The following is a 24,748-nucleotide window of genomic DNA, read 5'->3' as shown; positions in this document are numbered from 1 at the left end:
ATTACCTTGATTTAGAAAAGGCCTAAAAATTAAATTCTCAAGAAATTTAATTAAATCACTCAAAGTTTAAACATTCCATCTTAAGTCAACAGTCAAAATTCTCCTTTAAATACCACACAGTCTATCCAACTCAAATCCTCTTCAGATTTAGATTTTCCTATAAAACTGTAATAAGTAAAGCAAACAAGCACACAGCTCCAATTCACAGAATCTTGATGCCTAGAATTTTCTTTAAGGTAGAAAAGCATTAAGGGCAGAATCAGTCATCATTATGTCTAATGGTCTAACTACTACTTGATTGTAAGCTAGGCTAAAAATTTCAAAGGGTCTGTCAAACATGTGGCATAATAATTCAATGCCCCTTGATATTCATACTGTCTTATTTCTGTATATTTATTGATGTTGAAGTGAATCCAATAAACTGATACATTTTATTTGTAATTAAATAAAATAGAAGAGCAATATTTCAAAAATCATTGCAATATTGCTGATGCAGTTAATATATATGAATCCTGTGGTTGTACGGTAATTCTTTTCCTCTTCACAGTGGTAGGTTGTGTTAATACAACAATTTTTCATGTATTGTTCACTAATGAGATAGTAATTGCCATCACAATCCTACTGAGAGTATAGACTTATAGGACTAAGGATAGTTTTTACTGTATTTATAATGATTCTCAGATCTATTTTGTTCTGCCTGAACACACCAGCACCAGAATGTTTTCTTTTCTATGTAATATAAACTACGTATTTTCAAAAATGGGCAAACACAAGAAACAAATTTAATTAGGCAGATTTCAGGCTCTTTCTAGCAACTAAATGGAAGAGCAATGAACAGAATGCTCTCTTTTATAGAAAACCTGTTAATCTTTAATTAGAAACCCTTAAAAAAAGGCTATTTTAAAGTTTTTAATGTTTGAATTAGAAACATAATTACCAGACTCAGCATGAGTTCTAATACTTTGTAATATAAAACTACAGACTTGCCATAGCCGGTTTGGTTCAGTGGTTAGAGCACTGGCCTGCGGACCAATGAGTTGCGGGTTCAATTCCGGTCAAGGGCATGTACCTTGGTTGTGGTTTGTCCCTGGCTCTGGTTGGGATCGTGTGGGAGGCAACCAGTCAATGTGTCTCTCTCACATTGATGTTTCCCTCTCCCTCCCTCTCTTCCTCTTTCTCCTTCCCACACTCTGAAAAAAAATGAAAAAATATCCTTGGGTAAGGATTAAAAACAACAGAAAACTGCAGACTCTACTTCAGATATCGATTGTATATGAAAACGCTTCTTCAAATATTGATTGTATATGAAGGAAACTTACAGGAAGATTTCCAATGTATTGTTGGCTGACACCACTACCTTCAGAGTTTACTTCGGGTATGAAGATTTCTAAAAATGTATTTTAAATAATATTTTCCAGTGATATGTTTTCAGTTGATGAACTACATTTGGCAATTATTGTTCTCTGAGATCTTAGATATACTCCTGCTCCTAAATATGGTAGGTATCATTTACCATTCAGCAGAAAAATTACAAAATGTTCCAGTTTCCCATTCTCAGATTATAATCTTTATTAGAGCCCAAATGAAATGTAAAAAAAAAAGTACCTTTCATGATGCCCCAAATCTGAGAGAAATTCATCTGCATGTCTTTGGAGTTCATTTCCTTCTAAATTCTTTAATTTTTTCAATTCACTTTGTAGGAAAAACCAGAGCTCTTTAGCTCCATTTTCAATCCTCCTCCTTAGGATTTCATGGTCCTTCCCCAGACCTGCAGTCAAAGAATTGAGTATCAGTATTTCCAATATTTTGATGAAAGGTAATTTTCAATGATTAGTGCTAACATCAATATTTTGAAGAGAAAATATACTGCATAATCACCTACCATTTCTAGTTTGTTTCTTATAATTTTCAATTTGTTCTTTGGCCTTCACAAGTTGCTCTTCTAAAGCACGAATCCTTCCGGAAGCTGGCCCCTGATCAATGGGGCCTTCTGGTATCCTATAGTTCAGGGAAGAAAATGTAAACATTTAGCTTATAAATTATGCAACAATACATGCTTACTAATGTTACATGCTAAAACATACTTATTGGTAACTCTAGAAGTCACTGAACCACATAATTTATTGGAAGTATCAAATGAAATTTTCTCTCCAAAGGTATACAATAAAATACCAATATTGAAATGATACTGAACAAAAACAGAAAGATATAATCTAGCTCAAGATCTGTGATCTTCTAAGACATAAGGAACCTTTAGAACTCACTCCGAAAAGCTCTCATCATATTGCTTAGAAAAACTTTGCCATTTGTCAATCCTTCATTAGTGCTGAGAATAACAAAGATGAAGGAGAGGGTAACAAAAGGTTTAAAGGGAATAAGAAAGCACATATCTGAATGTGTGTCTATGTTCAAATATCAAATATAAATTATTTCTAAATTAATCATAATATCAGGCTGTGTAAATTTGTGTTCCAATTCATGAATTCATGACCTCATTTATATTAGTAAGCATTGGTTTCACAGGGTAAAGAGTAGAAAATGAAGTATATGAGGAAAAAACTGAAGATTAATGTTCTATTTGTATCAGAAATAAAAAACATCATTCAACAACACAAAATGTTGGAACCTAGCAGAGGAACTCCAGGATCTCTTACTTACATTATTAATCTATCTGTAAAACTTCTTTCCCAACTGTATTGGTTTCTAACATGTTTTGGTTTTATGTGACTTTTGGCAGTATTCTATACTCCATTTTGGCCATAAAAGATATCTACATCCTAATCCTGGAATGCTTCTTTTTATGACAAGAAACTTTAAACGTGTGTCTAAGTTAAGGGTCTCCAGGTAGGGAGATAGTCTTGCGTTGTCCAGGTCAGCCAAAATTATAATCACAGGTATTCTCATAAAGGGGAGGCAGACAAAAATTTTACTAGAAAAGAGACGCAGTTACTGTGGCTATTAACTTTGAAAATGGAGGAAGGGTCATGAGCAACAAATGCGAGGAATGCACCTTTAGAAGCTAGGAAAGGCAAGAAAACAGATTCTCCCCTAGAGTTTCCCTAGAGAATGTGGCCCTGTTAAAAAGGTTGGTTTTGCCCCAGTGAAACTCATTGCAGACTTCTGCCCCCCACTCCCCAAATATAAGAGAATAAATTTATATTGTTTTAAGCCACAAAGTCTGTGGTATCTGTTATAGCAGCAATAGGAAACTAATACATACCCATACATACATACATAATGTGTGTGTGTGTGTGTGTGTGTGTGTATACACATACATATATATGTATATGTTTACAAAATTATTGTTTAGATTAAATGATGACTCATTTTTCTTTAAAAATCTGTTTAAATGAGAAAATGTTTACAATAGTACTTAGCACAGTGTCTGTCAATAAACATAAGGACTACTGTATCTGGGCTCAGTCATTTTAGAGATGAACTATAATCTCAAAATGCCTGGGTTATCTATTTTAACCATCACAATCATTTTAAGAAAATTTAACTTAAAAATTATACTTGGCAGTACTTCAATTCAGATGTCATCTTAGTCCTTTGATGCAAAGACTCCAATATAGATGTTTTATACCTTTTCTAACATGTTTTATATAACAGATGAAGCCAAATTAACTATTAATTACCTATACCACTTCAGAATACATGTTAAGAACTTCTTGTTATAGCTGTACCAGAGTAAATAAGGTATCGTATACTTTTCTGTGAAATTGTATACATTAACATTGACTAGAATCATGAAAAATAACCATGTCCCAATCATGAGTGTCCCAGGTCACAGAACTTGAATTAAAAAGCCTTCATTTGTATATACATAAAGTGAATAATGATAAATGAATTGAGTTGTTAGGTGTACAATTACCCAATTTATGAGCACAGATGTGTATACATTAAAAAATAAGGCGTTTTCTGGTATATAGTTTTTGAAACTTGGCTTTTAATCTTTTTTTTAATTAGATGACTGGTTCAATAAATAATTTGAAAACAGAATAAAATTATTACCTCTTGAAATTTATTTTGGCAGCAATACGCCTTAAGACAAGGATACCCTTTTCCAGAACATACTTTAGTGATATAAAATTTCAGGAAATAGAAAGATATGTCTAAGTTCTCCTTTTTATCTCATTTCTTCACATATTGGTAAAATGACATTAGGAGAAAATAAGCATGAAAAATAGCATAAGATCTTTTTTAGCAGAGTTCCATTAGGTAATAAATATAATCTAATTCTAATAAAACATAAATGTATTAGTGATTTATATTACATTATTATATACAATAATTTAATCCAACTGCAGATAAACTGTAGATAAAGAAAAGTAATGCAACCGGCAGGTGTGGCTCAGTGGATTGAACACTGTCCCATGGACTGAGAGGTCCTGGTTTGATTCCCAGTCAGGGCACAGGCCCAGATTGCGGGCTCAATCCCCAGTGTGGGGCATGCAGGAGGCAGCCAATCAATGTTTCTCTCTCTCTCTCTCCCTTCTTCTCACTCTAAAAAAAAAAAAAATAGAAGAAGAAAAGTAATGGCAAAGCCATGTAAAGAAAAAAAAAGTACACATAGGACCATTCTTTCCAAACTCCAATTAGAAAAGAGTAAATCTGTAAGAATAGTATCTATGTGAATATTTAGGGCATTGTTTTTTGTTTGTTTGTTTTTTAAATCATACACACTATGTAAAAAATATACAGAGCATCTTCTGGCCAAGATGCAATAACAGAGATCATACTTAAAATTATGCTTCAAACAACTGAAAATCAAGACATAGTGCATGAAACAATAGTTTAATAAAACTTGAATCAGGAGACTGATGTCAGATAGATGGCAAAATATATGATTTCCTTTCAGGGGGAGGGCAACTAGCAACTATCCACAGGCAGAATACTTCTGTAAAGATCCCAGAACACAGGGGTAAGGCTAAAGCAACCCCTCAAACTATAAAGCTGGAGAAAAACTGCATTAGGAGGGGAAAGAGGAGCAATTTCACTTTGCCCACATTGCTTCTCCTCCAGGCCAGCACAGTGCTGCCTGGAGCATGTCCCCCTAGACCTTCAGTTTCTCCAGTGGGAAAAGGAGAGCTCAAGGTGAACGTTAAGCTTCCCTAGCGTTCTGAAGATTCCTGGGAGACCCACTTAAGCATGCTTCATGGGGATTACTGGGAAAGTCTGAGATAGAGAAGGGAAAAGGGGCTCACAACAAGTGCACAGATCGTGGCAAGCTGTGTTCCTGCCAGTGGTGAGGCCTTAGAGGACATTCCAATCAATGGCTCTGATCATTTGCATAGCTGAGCCAGTGGTCCCAATTGGATAGGCGATAGGGAGTTCTGCCTGGTTTGGGTCACTAGTCAGAGGGCTATTTTGGTGAAGGAGCTCATTCTAGAGCAATTGCTGAGTATAGCCTCCAATCCCACTAGAGGAGGAAGCCTGGCCTGAGATACAGGGCAACCATGCGGCACATCCTACAGCCCAACAAATAGGGAAGCAAGTCACTAGCCAAAGACGCCAAGCACAGCACATCCTACGGCCTGTTAAGGCAGGAAAGCAAGGCAATAACCCCACAGAACAGCAAGGCACAGCCCCCAGCCCAACCTGACCAGGAAACTTAGCCAGGGACCCACGGTAGCCACAGAGCTAATTCTACAGCCCTCTAGGCAGGAAGCCAAGCCAGAAGCACTGCACTACTGCTGAGCATAGCCTTCAGTCCCTTCCTTATCAGGTTGCCAACCAAAAACTGTGGCAAACTCTGGAGCCCACCCTACAGACCAACTGAGGCACAGAGCAAAGCCAGTGACCTCGCCCAACTATGGATCATGACTACTGGCTCTGCCTGACCAGGAAACCCAAACAGTGACACTGGGCAGCCTCAAAGCCCAGCTTATGGTACTGACCATCATGAAAGCCCAGCCTATAGCCCTGTCCAGCAGCATAGCACAGCCTATGGCCCTAAGCAATTGCTGAGCATAATCTCTAGACTCACCCAGGCAGAGCACCCAGCCAACTACCCCACCTAATCTTCAAGCATAGCCTGTGGATCCACCTGACCAGTGAACCCAGAAAGCAACTCAGCCCAATTGTGGAGCACAACTCCAGCCCCACACAACTATTGGGTACAGGCTGGTAGCCCTGCCTAAAGAGGAAGACCAGCAAGAGACATCGTCAAAGAGTGAAGCACAAAGCCAGCAGCAGTCCACTCAATTGCAGAGCCCAGCTTGCAGTCCTGCCCAATGATGAGGCATAGTGTACAGTCCCATCTGATCAAAGAACACAGCCTGAAGTCCCATCTGATTACAGTATGGCCTCAACTGTATGTAGAATCCAGCCAATGGACCCATCAAGCCAGGATTGACTTGATGGGTTCAATCCTGGCTCATAGTCAAAAGGTAGAAAAAAAAAGTCCATAAAACCAGTAACCAAAAGAGAGCAGAGGTGTCTACACTTATATCAGACAAAATAGACTTTATGTAAAAAAATGTACCAAACGACAAATAAGTTCATTATAGAATTATAAAAGAGTCAATTCTTCAAATAACATATAACAATCGTAAATATACATACACCAAACTTCAGAGAAACCAAATATATTAAGTAAATACTACCAGATCTGAAGGGAGAGAAAGATTACAATAATAGTAGTGGATTTTACTACTACTGTGGGATCCCACTTTCAACAATGGATTAATCATCCAAACAGAAAATCACTAAGACATTGAACTTGAATTATACTTTAGACTAAATGGACCTCGTATACATATACAGTTATGTACCACTTAATGATGAAGACGTGTTCTGAGAAATGTGTCCTTAGGCACAAAATATTGTGAAATCACTCCAAAGTTTAAGATGCACATATATTAAGACTCAGCATGTGTCCTAGGTAATCACTCTACAGAAACTTTAGCACATTTACACAAGGAAAGACTTGATATCCGTCAATAGAGGAACAGATATATCTATTCATACATCATCTTGCTTGAGTACCACAATATTGAATGAAAAAAGGTCACAGAAGAATGCATATGTATGTAGTTCAATACATTCATGTAAATCTTTAAAAAAAAACATAAAACAACATACTTTCATGTATACAGACTTACATAAGATAAAATAAAAATGTGGACAGGAAGTATTATACAACACTCAAAGTAGTGATTACCTCTGGGAAGGAAGGAAATTGTGATTGTGGAAGGGAGTAGTATCTGTATTTTTTCCAGCAATCTGAAGCAAATATGGCAAAATATCAACATTTTTTCAATATGAGTAATAGAGACATGGAATTACATTATCTTCTGAGCTTCATATATGTATTAGAAATGCTTTTTGATTGCAGAGACATCACAATAAAATTAGATGAAAATCGAGCAGATGGGCAGCATTAGTGCTATTTAACTCCCAACTTCTGGCATTATAAAATGCTACATATTAGAATAGTCATAAAAATATCAGTTGAAATGTCTTTTTATAATGGATTTGAGATACATACACACACACACACACACACATACACATAGAGATACATGTATTCACCACTGCTGCACCCATTCATGCATTCATGGTTTGATTGTTATATGTACCCCAACAGGGATCTAACCCACAATCTTGGTGCATCAGGATGACACTCTAACCAACTGAGCTACCTGGTTGTTCATCATCTACCTAAACTTTCAGTCATTGCCAAACAGGGCTACAGCTGCTATGATAAGATAATTTAACCCAATAAGAAATATTTATTTATTTAATTTATTTATCTTTATTGTTGAAAGTATTACAGATGTCCCATCTCCCCCCCCCCCCCCCCCCACACACACACACAATTGATCCCCTCCACCCTGGCCCCTCAGGCATTCCCTAAACTATTGGCTATGTCCATGGGTTATGCATATATGCATATGAGAGCTAAAAATACTCTTTTAAAGAAAACAATCTATAATAAAAATTGATAATGGTGGCATCCTGTCAACAAACTACTACGACTTACATAAGTTGTAAATATGAAATAAACTGGACTATTTGTAAATATGAACTAAACTGGCTAAAAATTGGAATTATTCTTAATAACTTACAAATACTTTTATTTTTCAGTTAGAATTTTAAGTGGCCACTCATGGGACTAAAATAGTCCCAGCAAAAACACAAAATATAATCATATTATTCAGATATCAAGTTTGCCAGAAGAATGTCAAATTAGATAAATGGAAGAGCCAGCCCTCTATCTATTGAGAGAACATATCATTTTATTCAAATGAATGCTTCTTGTGGCTATACTATTCCTTTTTACCTAATGTGCAAAAATTCTAAATGGAACCCAAAAAGAAGTAAAAGGATCAAGTAACAATGTCAGTTTTAACAGAATAATCACATGGGATAATCTATCCAAATTCAGCTAAAATACTGTGATATCAAAGTTAAATGGGTCTCTGGGCTCAATTCTCCAAGGAAATCTGTTACCATGTTTATTTTGAAAAGTGAAAAGTATAAACTAGACCATTATTTCATCATCTGGCAGCCCAAAACAGAATAATCTAGACAGAGTGTTGTCCCTGCTCACTTCAAATATGACAACAGCACCACTGTTAAAAACAAGGTATTTGGACAAAACTCAAAAATGAAGGTAATAGTGAGTGTTTTAATAATTCAAGGATTTTACCACCAGATTTTTTTTTTTTTTACAAAAGTGTAATCGCTTATTTGCTTGTTCAGTGTACTGCATGTTTTCTTTAAATCTTATTTACTTAGTTACAATGAAGATATGATACATGAATAGAGGTTTATTTCTTTTTAAAGTATAAGATTATATATCATGAATAACAAATCCAGTCCCCAAATTACAAATGACAGTGTCTTCTGCATTATTCTCGAAATTATATACATATAGGTATATGTATATATATGTATATTTGTGAATAAATGTATATCTTACATATATTCTCTATATAAATATATATAGCTACAAAATACTTGTTTCATGGAGACATCATAATCTATTTAATCTATCCTCTACTGATGGTGATTTAGTTTGTTTTCACAACCACTTCTTTACCGTGTTTTTATGTCTCTATTCTCTGCTACACTCTGTCAGACACTATTTTATATCCAGCACCTGACACACTTTCTGACACACAGTAGTTTCATATATATAATAAAGGAACTAACAAACAAATCATTCACTATCAGAGCCAAAGGGAAAAAGAAGAATGAGGTAGTAAAGGCAGGGAAAAATAACAAAGCTAAAGAGCATGTAGCCAGCTAAAGAGCAGTCAGACGTGAAAATAAAGTATTTGTAAAATTAAAACATAATTAAATGGGAAATCCAATTACTTAAAAAGCCAACTGACACATTTTTCTAGACTCGTGCTTTGCATAAAGTAATTAGTTTTTTCTTTTAATTCTTTATTTTTTTTACAGATGTTTCTCCTTTTTCCCCCATAGACACCCTCCTCCACATCCTGCGCTCCCAACCTTGCACCCCCCCAGCACTGTTGTATATGTCCATTGGTTACACTTACATGCATATAAGTTCTCTGGTTTATCTCATCCATTTCCTTACCCCCCTTCTCTGAGGTCTGTCAGTCTGAACTGTACTTCTTGCTATGTCCCTTGGTCTATTTCATTCATCAGCTTATTTTGTTCATTATATGCTACAAATCAGTGAGATCATGTGGTATTTGTCTTTCTCTGATTGGCTTGTTTCACTTAGCATAATGCTCTCCAGGTCCCTCCATGTCATCTCAAAGGATAAGAGATCTTTCTTTCTTATAGCTGCATAGTACTCCATTGTGTACATGTACCTCAGCTTTTTTATCCACTCATCTACTCATGGACACTTGGGTTGTTTCCAGATCTTAGCTATTAGTAAATAGTGCTGCTATGAACATTGGGGTACATATAGTCTTTCTCACTGGTATTTCAGAATTCTTAGGGTATATTCCTAGAAGTGGGATCACTGAGTCAAATGGCAATTCAATTTTCAATTCTTTGAGGTAACACTATATTGTTTTCCATAGTGTTGCACCAGTCTGCATTCCCACGAGCGTGTACTAAAGTCCCCTTTTCTCCACACCTCCTCAGCACTTGTTTGATGATTTGTTGATGGCAGCCATTCTGGCAGGTGTGAGGTGATACCTCATTGTTGTTTTAATTTGCATCTCCCCGATGATTAGTGATGTTGAGCATTTCTTCATATGCCTCTTGGCCATTTGTATGTCCTGTTTGGAGAGGTGTCTATTTAGTTCCTCTGCCCATTTTGTAATTGGGTTCTTTGTCTTCCTTTTGTTGAGTTGTATGAGCACTCTCTATATATTGGAAATTAACCCCTTATCTGATACATCATTGGCAATTATGCTCTCCCATACAGTGGGTTGCCTTTGCATTTTGATGATTGTTTCTTTTGCTGTGCAGAAGCATTTTAGTTTGATGTAGTCCCATGTGTTCATTTTCTCCTTTGTTTCTATTGCCTTAGGTGATGCATCAGTGAAAATTCTGTTGTGTAAGATGTCTGAAATTTTGTTTCCTACATTTTCTTCTAGCATTTTTATGGATTCATGAGTCACATTTAAGTCTTTTATCCATTTTGAGTTTATTCTTGTGTATGGTGTAAGTTGATGATCTAGTTTCATTTTTTTGCATGTAGCTGTCCAATTTTCCCATCACCACTTATCGAAGAGACTGTCTTTACTCCACTGTATGCTCTTGCCCCCTTTGTCAAATATTAATTGGGCATATTGTCTTGGGTCCATTTATGGGTTTTCCATTCTGTTCCATTGATCTATCTGCCTGTTCATGTGGCCAGTACCAGGCTGTTTTGATTAAAGTGGCTTTGTAGTTTGACCTGAAATCTGGTAATGTGATCCCTCCAACTTTGTTCTACTTTTTCAAGATTGCTGTGGCTATTCAAGGTCTTTTTTGGTTCCATATGAACTTTTGAAGTATTTGTTCTAGTTCTGTGAAGTATGTCATTGGTATTTTGATGGGGATTACATTGAATCTATAGATTGCTTTGGGTAGTATAGTCATTTTAATGATGTTAATTCTTCCAATCCATGAACAAGGTATGTGCTTCCACTCTTTTATATCTTCCTCTATTTCTTTTTTCTTTTTTTTTTTAATCCTCACCGGAGGATATTTTTTCCATTTTTTTGTACAGATAGAGTGGGAGGGAGAGAGAGGAAGGGAGAGAGAGAGAGAAACATCGACGTGAAGGGATACATCGAGTGGCTGCTACCAGCACGACCAACCAAGGCCGGGGACAAACTGCAACCAAAGTACGTGCCCTTAGCGGGAACCGAACCCGGGTCTCTCCAGACCGCAGGCCGACGCTCTAACCGCTGAGCCAAACTGGCCAGGGCCTCTATTTCTTTTTTCAATGACCTGTAGTTTTCTGCGAATAGGTCCTTTACTTCTTTGTTTAAGTTTATTCCTAAGTATCTTAATTTTTTTGCCGCAATGGTAAATGGGATTGTTTTTTCAGTTTGTCTTTCTGTGAGTTCATCATTGGTGTATAAGAATGCTGTCAATTTCTTGATGTTAATTTTGCATCCTGCTACTTTGCCAAATTCATTTAAGTCTAGTAAACTTTTGATGGAGTCTTTGGGGTTTTCTACGTATAGTATCATGTCATCTGTGAATAATGAGAGTTTCACTTCCTCCTTTCCAATTTGGATCCCTTTTATTTTTTCTTCCTGTCTGATTGCTGTGGCTAAGACTTCAGTACTATGTTAAATAAGAGTGGTGAAAGTGGGCATCCTTGTCTTGTTCCTATTCTTAATGAACATGCTTTTAGTTTTTGCCCACTGAATATGATGTTGGCTGTAGGTCTTTCATATATGACCTTTATTATGTTGAGATATGATCCTTCTATTCTCAGATTGCTGAGCGTTTTTATCAGAAATGGATACTGGATTTTGTCAAATGCTTTTTCAGCATCTATTAATATGACCATATGATTTTTATCTTTCATTTTGTTTATGTGGTGTATCACATTTATTGATTTGCGAATATTGTCCCAGCCTTGCATCCCTGGGATGAATCCCACTTGGTCACGGTGAATAATTTTTTGGATGTATTGCTGGATTCGATTGGCTAGTATTTTGTTCAGGATTTTGGCATCTGTGTTCATCAGGGATATTGGCCTGTAGTTTTCTTTCTTTGTAGTGTCTTTTTCTGGCTTTGGAATTATAATTATGCTGGCCTCATAAAATGAGTTTGGAAGTCTTCCTTCTTGAATTTTTTGAAATAGTTTAAGGAGAATGGGTATTAGTTCTTCCTTGAATGTTATCTCTGATAATTTGCTTAACTGCACTGCATTGATCTCATCTTCGATAGAGTTCTCTTGTTGTTTCATTTGGGATTTGTTTCTTTGTTTCACCATTTTGGCTATCTCAGTGGGTTTTGGAGCCTGCCAAATTTTCCCTGTGGGTGTTGGTGTTCTGCTGTTTGTGGCTCCCTCTACTGGGTTTGGATGAGCCTGGGTGGGCCCACGTTATACACCACTGTCAAGTCTTACTTTCCTGGGTAGATTTGTAAGCCCAGGAAAGGTTCAGTTATCCTCTGGCTTTTTCCTGGAAGATAATAATCTCAGTTACTTAGTGCCTTGGAATGTAGCCCTGGTGTTCTGCATAACAGGATTTCCAGAGGTGGGATAGATGCTGGTTGTTCATGAGCCTTAATTCGCATTTCTTTGCCTCACCTGGGAAAGGCTGAATCTCTGAGTGGGGGGGGGGGGTGCTGCTTTTCCCCTCAGCTCTGGGAAGGGGCACACTGACCACCTTGTTTTGTGGCCACAACTCAGCAAAAACTCTGAGTGCCCTCCAAATCCTGGTTGTCCCCACCAGCCCAGTCTACCCTCCCTGTGTCAGGTGAGTGGCTGTGGCTATTTTAGTGCTCTGTCCGGGCTCTCTGCACTGTGGAGTGTGCTTGGACTTTATTCCCCAAGGGCGCTGCTCACAGCAAAGACTGCTGCTGTCTATGGGCTCCCAGCCCACCACCCTCTCCCGCCTCTGTAGATCCTACCAGTGTCCCTGGTTATATGGTCCTGTCCTGCTGCTTTTATGCTGCTTTTTTTCTGAGGATTTTTTTTATTTTAGTTGTAATTCCCATTCGGTCCTGAGAGATCCTCTGTGTAGCTTCCATTCACTCTGCCTCCATTTTCATGTCCTCTATGCCTATCTTGTGAGTAGCTGGTGCCCTTGCTGGTGAGCCTCTCTGGTGCCCCCGCACCCTGCAGGTCCCACGGGTAACTGGATCAAACAGTCCCTTTGGAGACACGGCTCTCTGCCTATCTAATGGGCTGCTGGGTCACACAGGCCTCGCTGGTGCTTCAGCACCCCGCAGGTCTTGCGGGTAACTGGATGGCACAGTCCCTGCTGGGTTGTACAGGCCTCTCCAGTGCTTCTGCACCCTGCAGGCCCCATGGGCCGGCAGCTGGATTGTACCAGTCCCTCTAGGGCTCTGGCTCCCCACCGTTCTTGTGGGCTACTGGGATGCAGATGCCTCTCTGGTGCCCCTGCACCTTACAGGTCCTTCGCCTCTGCCCATTTATAATTGGGTTCTTTGTCTTCCTTTGTTGAGTTGTATGAGTACTCTATATATTTTGGAAATTAACCCCTTATCTGATGCATCATTGGCAATTATTGTCTCCCATATAGTGGGTTCCCTTTCCATTTTGATAGTTGTTTCTTTTGGTGTGCAGAGGCTTTTTAGTTTGATGTAGTCTCATGTGTTCATATTTTCCTTTGTTTCTCTTGCCTTAGGTGCTTAATAAATGTGACCTATTAACATTCTTATTGTATTCTACTATAGAACATAACAGACTACTGTGAAATATCTTCATGGTACATACTTAAAATTTTATAAAGATTATAAAGAATATGATAACTTCTTATTAATTATGTACTGAGCTAAATTGGATGACCTGTCTAGAAGAAAATTAATAAAATTCTATGTATCAATGTAAATGTTTACACAGGATCATGCTTGGAAAATTCAATATACTAGAATATAGTAAATTCCATGAGAAAAAAATAATTAAATTTAAAGCTAGGAATTTAAAAAAATCTCTTAGGGTCATCAAAGAATTGTGTTGTTTATAAGTCTGCTTTCTTATTATGCTATCTTGGAGATGTTAGTTGAAAACTATCAAAAGAATAAGATTTAGTAATGTTCCTAGCTATTCTGCAGACTCCTAGGAATATTTGAAAGAGAATGAAAAAAATAGCTTTAAAATATTTTAGAGCCCTGGTCAGTTTGGCTCAGCAGTTAGAGCGTCGGCCTGCAGACCAGAGAGTCCAGGGTTCAGGTCTCTCTAAGGGTACATACCTCAGTTTCAGTTTGCCCTCATCCCCGGTTGGGGTCGTGTGGGTAGCAACCAGTCGATGTGTCTCTGTCACATCAATGTTTCTCTCTTTCTCTTCTTCCCTCTTTCCCTCCCGCTCTATCTGAAGATAAATGCAAAAATGTCCTCAGGTGAGAATAAAAAATGTATATATGTTTTAGAAACATTAAAATACCTCATCATCTTAGAAAGGAAGAATCCTTCTTTAGAACAATAATCTTTATAACTTCTATAGATGAATTAACAGCTTTGAAAGAAATACTATATAAATCTTATGATAATACCAAGAATCCTAAATGAACATTGCTGATGTCAAAGCAATAATTAATAATCCTCAAACTATGCTTATTCACATCCAAGTAATAAATGTGGTTTTTATTATAGGAAATCTATAGTTAAAATCATAACACATCAAAATGATAACTCTCCATTTTGCATAATATGTGCATGTGATCATTTGTGTACACTGATTTAATCCAGTTAAAATGATCATTTCAAAAGGGAAAAAAAAAATCAACAGAACCTAAAGGAGATAAAAATTAATTTCAAGTCTTCTGTAAAGGTTTTAGATTCTCGATCACCAATTTATCAGGTCATGTTCTAAACTTCATTTCCATTGTTATTAAATACGTTTGTATTTTCTAGTTCAGTCGATATTATTTATGCTGACACTTCAAGAAAAAATGAGACAAAGGAATTATCAGCCATGGCAGTAATGTTTTAAGCTCAAATTGATAGAAGGAAATGCTGTGGAAGATAAATAAATCAGTTTTAACAAGTTCTTTGATAGAGTATATATGTCAATTCTACTTAATTCAAAGTGCCCTTTCTTCTCAAAATCAGGTGATTCTTTTTAAACTGGAAGTTTCAAACCAGATAAAGGTATATAGAGCATTGAAATGAAACACATGATACTTTCCTTTTAAGAAAAATAAAGTCAACCCTGGAGAGAAACAAATTTTCTTTATCATTTCACCTCAAAGAAGAAATTCTAACATTTTTAGTGCAGATTAAAATAGACACAATAGTGTTCAAGAAAAGTTCCTATCTAAATACTTTTGAAATCTGGTTGATCAAATTCTAGTTATTAAATCCACTTGTGTTAACGATATTTAGATAATTATGGGAGATTTAAGAGTTATTAATGAAGGGAACCCAGAAATTGACCCAAGACAATATGCTCAATTAATATTTGACAAAGGTGGCAAGAGCATAGAGTGGAGTAAAGACAGTTTCTTCAATAAGTGGTGTTGGGAAAACTGGACAACTACTTGCAAAAAAATGAAGCTGGACCAACACTTTACACCATATACAAGAATAAACTCAAAATGAATCAAAGATTTAAATGTAACTCGTGAATCCATAAAAATCCTATAAGAAAATGTAGGCAACAAAATTTCAGACATCATATGCAGCAGAATTTTCACTGATACAATACCTAAGGCAAGAGAAACAAAGGAAAAAAATGAACACATGGGACTACATCAAACTAAAATGCTTCTGCACAGCAAAAGAAACAATCATCAAAATGGAAAGGGAACCCACTGTATGAGACACCATAATTGCCAATGATGCATCAGATAAGGGGTTAATTTCCAAAATATATAGAGTACTCATGCAACTCAACAAAAGGAAGACAAAAAACCCAATTAAAAAATGGGCAGAGGACCTAAATAGAAACCTCTCCAAACAGGACATACAAATGACCAAGAGACATATGAAGAAATGCTCAATGCCGCTAATAAAACAGAGAGATGCAAATTAAAACAACTGTGAGGTATCACCTCAAACCTGCCAGAATGGCTGCCATCAACAAATCATCAAACAACAAGTGCTAGCGAGGGTGTGGAGAAAAGGGGACCCTAGTACACTGCTGGTGGGAATGCAGACTGGTGCAACCACTATGAAAAACAATATAGTGTTACCTCAAAAAAATAAAAATTGAATTGCCATATGACTCAGTGATCCTACTTCAAGGAATATACCCTAAGAAACCCGAAACACCAATAAAAAAATATATGTACCCCTATGTTCATAGAAGCACTATTTACAATAGCTAAGATCTGGAAACAGCCCAAGTGTCCATCAGTAGATGAGTAGATAAAAAAGCTGAGGTACATGTACACAATGGAGTACTATGCAGCTGTAAGAAAGAAAGATATTCCCTGGCTGGTTTGGCTCAGCAGTAGAGTGTCGGCCTGAGGTCCAGAGTGACACAGATTCGGTTCCCACTAAGGGCATGTACCTCGATTACAGTTTGTCCCTGGCCCTGGTTGGGTCATGCAGGTGGCAACCATTCGGTGTGTCCCTTTCACGTCGATGTTTCTCTCTCTCTCTCTCTCTCTCCCTCCCTACTCTATCTGAACAAAAATTGGAAAAATGTCCTCAGGTGAGGATAAAAATTTATTTATTTATTTATTTATTTATTTATTTATTTATTTTTTGGTTCACTGTTTTTATTAATTTTTGTTACAGATGTTTCTCTTTTTCCCCCCACTGATTACCCTCTCCCCCTCCCTCCCTGCCCTGTCCCCAGCTTTGTTGTCCATGTCCATTGTTCATGCATACATGTATATAAGTTCTGTGGTTCATCTCTGCCCCACCACCCCCTCTTCTGGGGATTGCCAGTCTGTACCCCACTTCCACAGCTCTGGGACTACCCCATTCTTCAGACTGTTTGTTATGTTCATTATATTCCACAAATAAGTGAGATCATATGATACTTGTCTTTCTCTGTTTGGCTTGTTTCACTTAGGATGATACTTTTCAGGTCTCTCCATGTAGTCTCAAAGGATAAGAGATCTTTCTTTCTTACAGCTGCATAGTACTCCATTGTGTATATATACCACTGCTTTTTTATCCATTTGTCTACTGATGGACACTTGGGCTGTTTCCAGATCTTAACTATTGTAAATAGTGCTGCTACAAACATGGGGGTACATATAGTCTTTCTGATTCTGATTGGTGTTTCAGGCTTATTAGGGTATATTCCTAGAAGTGGGATCACTGGGTCAAATGGAAGTTCAATTTTTAATTTTCTCAGGTAACACCATATTGTTTTCCATAGTGGCTGCACCAGTCTGCATTCCCACTAGCAGTGTACTAGGGTCCCCTTTTCTCCACACCCTCGCCAGCACTTGTTGTTTGATGATTTGTTGATGGCAGCCATTCTGACAGGTGTGAGTTGATACCTCATTGTTGTTTTAATTTGCAGAGGATAAAAAAATTTAAAAAAAGAAAAGAAAAGAAAGAAAGATCTCTTATCCTTTGAGATGACATGGAGGGACCGGGAGAATATTATGCTAAGCATAACAAGCCAAGCAGAGAAAGACAAATATCACATGATCTCACTTATTTGTGGAATATAATGAACTAAACAAACTGATGAACAAAACTGACCCAGAGACATAGTGGTAGGGTACAGACTGACAAACCTCAAAAGAGGGAGTGTTGGGGGGGGGAGAGATAAACCACAGAACTTATATGCCTTTATGCATGTGTGCATAATCAATGGACATAGAAAACAAAGTTGAGGATGGGGGGGATGGGGAGGAGGATGTCAATGTGGGAAAAAGGAGAAACATCTGTAACAAAAACAAATTAATAAAAATATTTTTTTAAAAAAAAGTTATTAATGAATAAAACACAGTAAAGATAACATGCTAAATATATGCCTTTAACAAAAATTAAGTATTCTAATTTATATTTTAAGAATTCACATTTGAAAGCTGTTTTTCACTTCAATTATTTTTAAATTACTTTTAATAGAGATTTCTTAAAAATAAAACTGGTACTGTGACACTCATTAAAAAAGCACATCACCTCACAACTATTTTACTTTCTGTATTAATGTAACATTCCCTTACATGGGCCTTAGGTAGACAAGTTCAGTTTATATCCTTACTTTATAAAATATAGAGTCCATATAAAATTTGAACATTTCAAGAACAAAAGAAAATCTGGTTTCTTTGCTAAAGAACAAGTATCCCTGTTTCAAAATAAATGTAGTTTCTCCACTTAACCTCGATTCATTTCAGTTAAGCTATACTATTCTTTATTAAAATAGTGGATATTTTCCTTACTCCAAAAATAAATAAACAGCACTGATACACAAAGACTCACAAAAGGAGTCATGTGCAAGTAACTGTGTTTCACAGTGATTCAAGAAAAAGATGTGGTCAAGATCAACAGGTAATATATGATTATATTTGAAATCCTATGGAGTTATGTTGAGGATTATAAACATTACTGAATCCTAGAAATAGTGACCAATTGCCTGAACACTAGTTGAAAGAAACAAAGCTATATCTATGATGGGAAGAAATGGAAAAGAAAATCATGCACAGAACTTGCTCCATGAAAACTACGTTCTTACAACCCTGTGAATTACTGTTAGACCTATGTATCCTTCCCTAAAAGGGGTCATTTATATCACATTTCTGAATGTCAGGATTCTGGAAGCCCAGATTAAACATCCCACTCATTTAAGCCAATCACTCTGCTTTCTGATATAATCTCTAGGGGATCTCCATTAACTAATAGCTTCAATATGGCCTTAGAATGGCTTAATCTCTTTCTGTGTTTGGTGTTCAGTCCAAGACCTATTCAGTTTTAGACCAATTCAGTTTTTTCCAATAAATATTTATTGTGGGCTTTCACTGTACCCAACACTGGGACAACTACTGGGGAATACCGAGTAGGTAAGACATGGATCCTACCTTTACCTACCCTTATGAAACTCACAATCTAGTAGGGAAGGGCAGGCAAGTAGGCAAACAACTACAATCCAGTGTGAAAAGTGCAATGGCAGATTTGGGTCTAGGCAGCAGAGAGGAGAAAGTGATTAACACTGTGGTATGACTAGAGGCACTAAGGAGAGACAAAGGTGGCTTTACAGAGAAAACAATGCATGAGCGGTATTTTAAAGGATAAACCATAAGTAGTCCAAAGTGAATGGAGAGCATTCTAGGCAGGAATAACAGCATGTGCAAAGGATTAATGGTGTGAAATGGAATGGCAGAGCAGTTCAGTACTACAGATCTTAGAAAGGAGAAGTGGTAGTAAAATGAAAGCAAAGAGATAGGCAAGAGCCAGATCATAAAAACCTCTTATGCCTTGCAAAGGAGTTAGATATTTATTACTTAGTGCAATGAGGAGTCACTGAAGATTTTTAAACAAGTTGTGGCAATATAGTATTGTCAAGGGTATTCACTTCAACTATAGTGTGGAGAATGGAAGACAGGAAGGGAGACAGATCAGTTACCATGGCAGTGAGAGTTGGAACTAAGGGAGCAGCACTCATGGCTAGAGATGTTGAGGACTTGGATGACACACTACATAAGAAGAATCAGGGGAAAGAGTCTCTTTCTGCTCACCTACTTTCATAACAAGTCCAGACTAAAATTATCAAAAATAATAAAGTGGAGTAAAATAATGTTCAAGAAATAAAAGAGCTGAGATTTAAGAAAACCTCCCTCTCTAATCAATTTAGACAATTAGATTCTAAGTAAATCAAGAATAATGCCTTTAAATAACACTTGACAGAATTTTAGGGAAAACAATGAATAGAGGAGGGGAGGGCAATCAGGTTTCTTCCCTTCACAAATAATATTAATCCTTTAAAATGGCCCAGAAATCTAATTTTTAAAAATACTCAGACAAATTTTAAATAAATTATTCTGACTCTAACATAAAAAAATGCTAAGGAAAATAGGGACAGGTTAATATACTATTTCTAAACTAATTATACCATATACTAGTGGTTCATAATGCCTGACCTATTTGGAACTCAGCTGAGGACCACAAAGTAAGCCAAACAATCTTCTAAGTAGCAGGATGGATATCAACTCTTAGCCCTGGAATATACTTGGCTGGTAACTGCCAGCAAGACAGAAAAGGGGCCAAAAGACAACCTGCCCACTAAGAGAGGAAGAGGTTCCGGTGTATTGAACCCAGACACTGGCAGCAATAGTATTCACTCTTCAGAGCCAAAAGAGTATCCCAAAACTACTCAAAGAAAATTTTATGTTTTTTTAATTCTTATCATTCCTATACAGTTAAAATAAACATAATTGTGGAACATGACTGACTTCCATTTGATAAATAAAAACAATATTTATAAATAATAACTATGTTATCATTACTAAGGAATTTCTGGAAGACTCAGTGAAGATACGCAGTAGCATGTGAAAGAAAATATAATTGTATATTTTATCAGTTGCTTAAAAAAAAGGAAGAATGGGAGAGAGGGAGGGATGGGGGAGGTATGCAGAGACAACAAAACACCCAAAATATATGCACAAATAAGAATTCTCCACTTAGAGAGCAGCTGCCATGTCTTATTTAATTCCATGAATATGGCATGGCCCAACCCAAGTGCTGGCATATGGTTAGTGCTCAAGAAATGAGTATCGAATGAATGAAGCATTAAAGAATGACTCCAGTTTCCCAACAAATAACATAGAGAAATATTTTCCACAAAAGATAGAAATGCACAAAATTCATTATTCCCAATTCTGCTAACACGCTCAGGTTCAAAAAAAGTTGCAATAAATCAATGGACAGCAGATCCATAAGGATTATTTTAGTACCAAAGGTGACTGAGTATGCCTGAAGAGTTTTCAGGTTGTACCCTAGAAAACAAACTGTCCTATGACAAACTGAAATGTCTGTAAGCATCATCACTAAATAAAACTAAGCTATCTGCATGAAAGAACGGCATTCCTTAAATGCAAGTCCATCCTCTGATCCAGTCCTCTTTTGGTTGAATTTTGAACAACCTTTTATATATTTGATAACTAAAGAGGACCTCATCACTTGTGTATTCATTCTCTAAGAGGACACAATTACACCCCTATAAGAAGCCATTGCTTGAGTGAAGGAAAAAAACTAGTCATAAGTTATACTCCCTAACCCCCCAAAAACCTAGGCATTCTTTAGTCCATAAATCACAAATGCATACTTTATTTCAAGTCACACTCACACAATCATTTTTTGTGAACTACTTTACAGCATAGAAACAATTATAAACCCAAAATAAAAGTGAAAAATCCTCATATATATCCAAAGGCATTCAGTGCCTGTTTTAAAAATGAAGCTGGTGCCCTGGCCAGGTATTTCAGTTGGTCAGAGAGTCACCCCGATACACCAAGGTTGTGGATTCAATCCCCAGTCAGGGAACATACAAGAATCAATCAATGTGTGCATAAATTAGTGGAACACAAATCGATGTTTCTCTCTCTCTCCCTCTCATCAATTAAAAAAAATTTTTTTAAATAAAAATGGAGCTGCCCTGGCTGGTGTGGCTCAGTTGGTTGGGCATCATCCTGTGCACTGAAAGGTTGCCAGACTGGTTCCCGGTCAGGGCACATGCCCCGGTTTCAGACTCCAGCAGGGGGTGTGCAGAAGGCAGCCAATCAATGTTTTGCCCTCACATTGATATTTTTCTCTCACATTGATGTTTCTCCCTCTCCCTTCCTCTCTCATTAAAAAAAAAAAAAAAATCTTAAATAAGAAAAAAAGAATAAGGATTAAAAATAACAGAGCTGGCAAAAAAAAACACCAATTGTCCTTAAGGCTGCAAATGCACAAAGCTACACAAAAGTCTTCATAATTAATCCCTCCATTAATAAGCAACTGGAAACTTCCTGAAGAGGAAGATCTAGAAGCAAATCCCTTTTTATTTATTCCCAGTTAAAAATATATATATTTTTACTTCATCATTAGAATGGGATTAAAGAAAACACATATGGCCAAAAAACATATGAAGAGACATCCAATCTCATCAGCAAAACCAAACAAAACCACACTGAGACGCTATTTTGTCCCTATTCAAATAGCAAAAATAAAGAAACAATGGTGCGCGCGCTCGCTTTCTTCCTTCCTTCCTTCCTTCCTTCCTTCCTTCCTTCCTTCCTTCCTTCCTTCCTTTCTTTCTTTCTTTCTTTCTTTCTTTCTCCCTTTCTTTCTCTTTCTTTCTTTCTCCCTTTCTTCCTCTCTCCCTTTCTTCCTCTCTCCCTTTCTTCCTCTCTTTCTTTCTTTCTTTCTTTCTTTCTTTCTTTCTTTCTTTCTTTCTTTTCTTTCTGTCTTTCTTTCTGTCTCTTTCTGTCTTTCTTTCTGTCTTTCTTTCTTTCTATATATCTACACACACATATATAATCTTGCAATAGATTTTACACCATTCTATCTATCTATCTATCTATCTATCTATCCACACACACACATATATATAATCTTGCAATAGATTTTACACCATTTTAGTCACAACCAAATCATGCAAAGATGTGCTATAATCAATCTGTGACTTGCTTGCCTGCAGTGTTAACCATATCAGTAAAGTGAGCTGCTACAACTCAAGCTCCTCTCTCTCTCAAACACACACACACACACACACACACACACGCATGCACACACACGCACACCACAAAAGTCTGCTTTAACAGTGCACATTTTTCATTTTTCTTGGTTAATGTACCAGAATAATTTAAAAGAGTGGCAACAACTAATTTTCAGATGACATAGTAAAGATGGGAGCTACTTCATAAAAAATTCTAGCTTCAGTCCAACTGGTGTGGCTCAGTGGCTAAGCATCAACCCATGCACCAAGAGGTCACTGGTTCAATTCCGGGTCCGCACACATGCCTAGGTGTGCGCCCAATCCCCAGTGGGGGTCATGCAGGAGGCAGCCAATCGATGTTCTCTCTCATTAATGTCTCTGTCTCTCTCTCCCTCTCACTTCCTCTCTCTCTAAAAAAAATCAATAAAGGGAAAAATATTAAAAAAAAAAAAATTCTAGCTTCAAACTACACTACCTGAGAGAATAAGACCAAGATAAAGATTCTCCTCAGCTATCTTCCCCTCTTGTAACCAATGAAAAAATGATCACTAGTTTGCAAAATTACTGTCATAATAGTACTTACTCAACCTTTAATAACTTAACTGCCTTTCATCCAGGGGAATCAAGCTGCTTTGCTAATGCTCATTTAGCTATACAAAACCCCTGTGAGGTTAATCAGCAACTGAGGGTTAATCCTTTCAAAGACAGACTTGGATGTTTTTTGTATATCGTCTTGCTGCCTGGCTAAGGTATAACACAATCATCAGAAAAAGGAAGTTGAAATTAAAAGATGAAATGTATTAAGCTTTCAGTAAAATTTTATGCCCCTTTCATGTTTTTAAATACAGTGATACCTCGGTTCTCGAACATAATTCGTTCCAGGAGGACGGTCAAGAACCGAATTGTTTGAGAACCGAAGCAATGAAACCCAATAGGAAAGCGGACTCCACAAAGCGTGACTCTCTCTCTGCACTCACACTGATGATGCAAGCAAGGCGCGCTGGGCCGAATGAACGCCATTCGGCTCAACTCGGCTCATCTCGGAAGTTCGAGTTCCAAATATTTGTTCGGATTCCGAGACAAAAGTTTCTCGAATCCCGATTTGGTCGAAAACCGAGGCGTTCGAGAACCGAGGTATCACTGTACTTTGATCAAACCTACACTTCTTTTTGCCTTTCACTGAAAACAATGACAAGTAATAGACCAAGAGAAAGCCACACAGACTTTTAATAAAGTTCAAAGGTAAATTTAAATTTCTTCATATTGAAATGGGAAAATTTAAAGCTGACTCCACATTCATTTAAGTACCTAATGTATTCAACACAACTAATCTTATGAAGGAATAATTCATCTTTTGCCCAAAAACTAGGCTTTGTTTCAAAAGTATCAACAAAGTACTTTATTTTCTTCCATTATTTTATAATATTATATGTTACATGTGTGTGTTTAAAATATAGAAAGAGATAAAAAGACTCAAACAGCAGGATATAACATTTTCCCAAGTCAATACGGAAATGCTTTGTTGCCTCCTACAATGAAACAACAAATGTGCAAAAATTCCCAAAAGATAGAATTAATACCATCTCTTCTACCCAAGAAAATTTTTATCAAGGCAGATGGAGTGACAGAAGGAGGTGAAAGAACATTACTATGCTTTGCCCTCGGGTATATAATCCAGCCTGAAATATAAAACATATTTCCAACAAATGGTGAGACTAGGAAAACAATGTTTTAAGTAAGATTTCACTCAGGTACTTAATCCTAGTTACATGGTAGTGTCTTGAAGTTTTCTCTCTGGAGGTAAGAATCATAGGTTTTTACTGTGTTCCCACTTCTCAAAATGTCTAGAGTTCTCCCATATATGTGATGTATTCCAGACACTAACCCACACTTAGGAAATGGATAAATGACATGTTAGAGTCTATCATGCTGCCATGTAGGAAATGAAACCGTTTCCCTTATTAGTATTCACAATTTGCTAAAAAGGAGACAAAGAGACACATCTCAAGGATTTTCCCAATGGTATCTTTTTTTTTTTTTTTTTTGGCCCCATGATGCTAAGATGTAAGAACAAT

General features: G+C 36.9%; 1 protein-coding gene across 15 annotated transcripts in view; it reads right to left on the bottom strand.

The window, feature by feature from the left end:
• FUT8 (fucosyltransferase 8) overlaps positions 1 to 24,748 on the bottom strand; it is a 232,076-nt gene that overhangs the window by 77,911 nt on the left and 129,417 nt on the right. For all 15 annotated transcript variants that reach the window (XM_036277553.1, XM_036277619.1, XM_036277527.1 and 12 more), the window contains 2 exons: positions 1,883 to 1,998; positions 1,606 to 1,768 (listed from right to left, as the gene is read on the bottom strand). In XM_036277553.1, the coding sequence (XP_036133446.1) occupies positions 1,606 to 1,768; positions 1,883 to 1,998 (279 nt within the window). The remainder of the gene's footprint in view (positions 1 to 1,605; positions 1,769 to 1,882; positions 1,999 to 24,748) is intronic.

Source organism: Molossus molossus, unplaced genomic scaffold (assembly GCF_014108415.1).
Source record: "Molossus molossus isolate mMolMol1 unplaced genomic scaffold, mMolMol1.p scaffold_m16_p_1, whole genome shotgun sequence".
Taxonomy (NCBI): domain Eukaryota; kingdom Metazoa; phylum Chordata; class Mammalia; order Chiroptera; family Molossidae; genus Molossus; species Molossus molossus.
The sequence above is the reverse complement of the archived record's forward strand: the minus strand, read 5'-3'. Positions and strand labels throughout refer to the sequence as shown.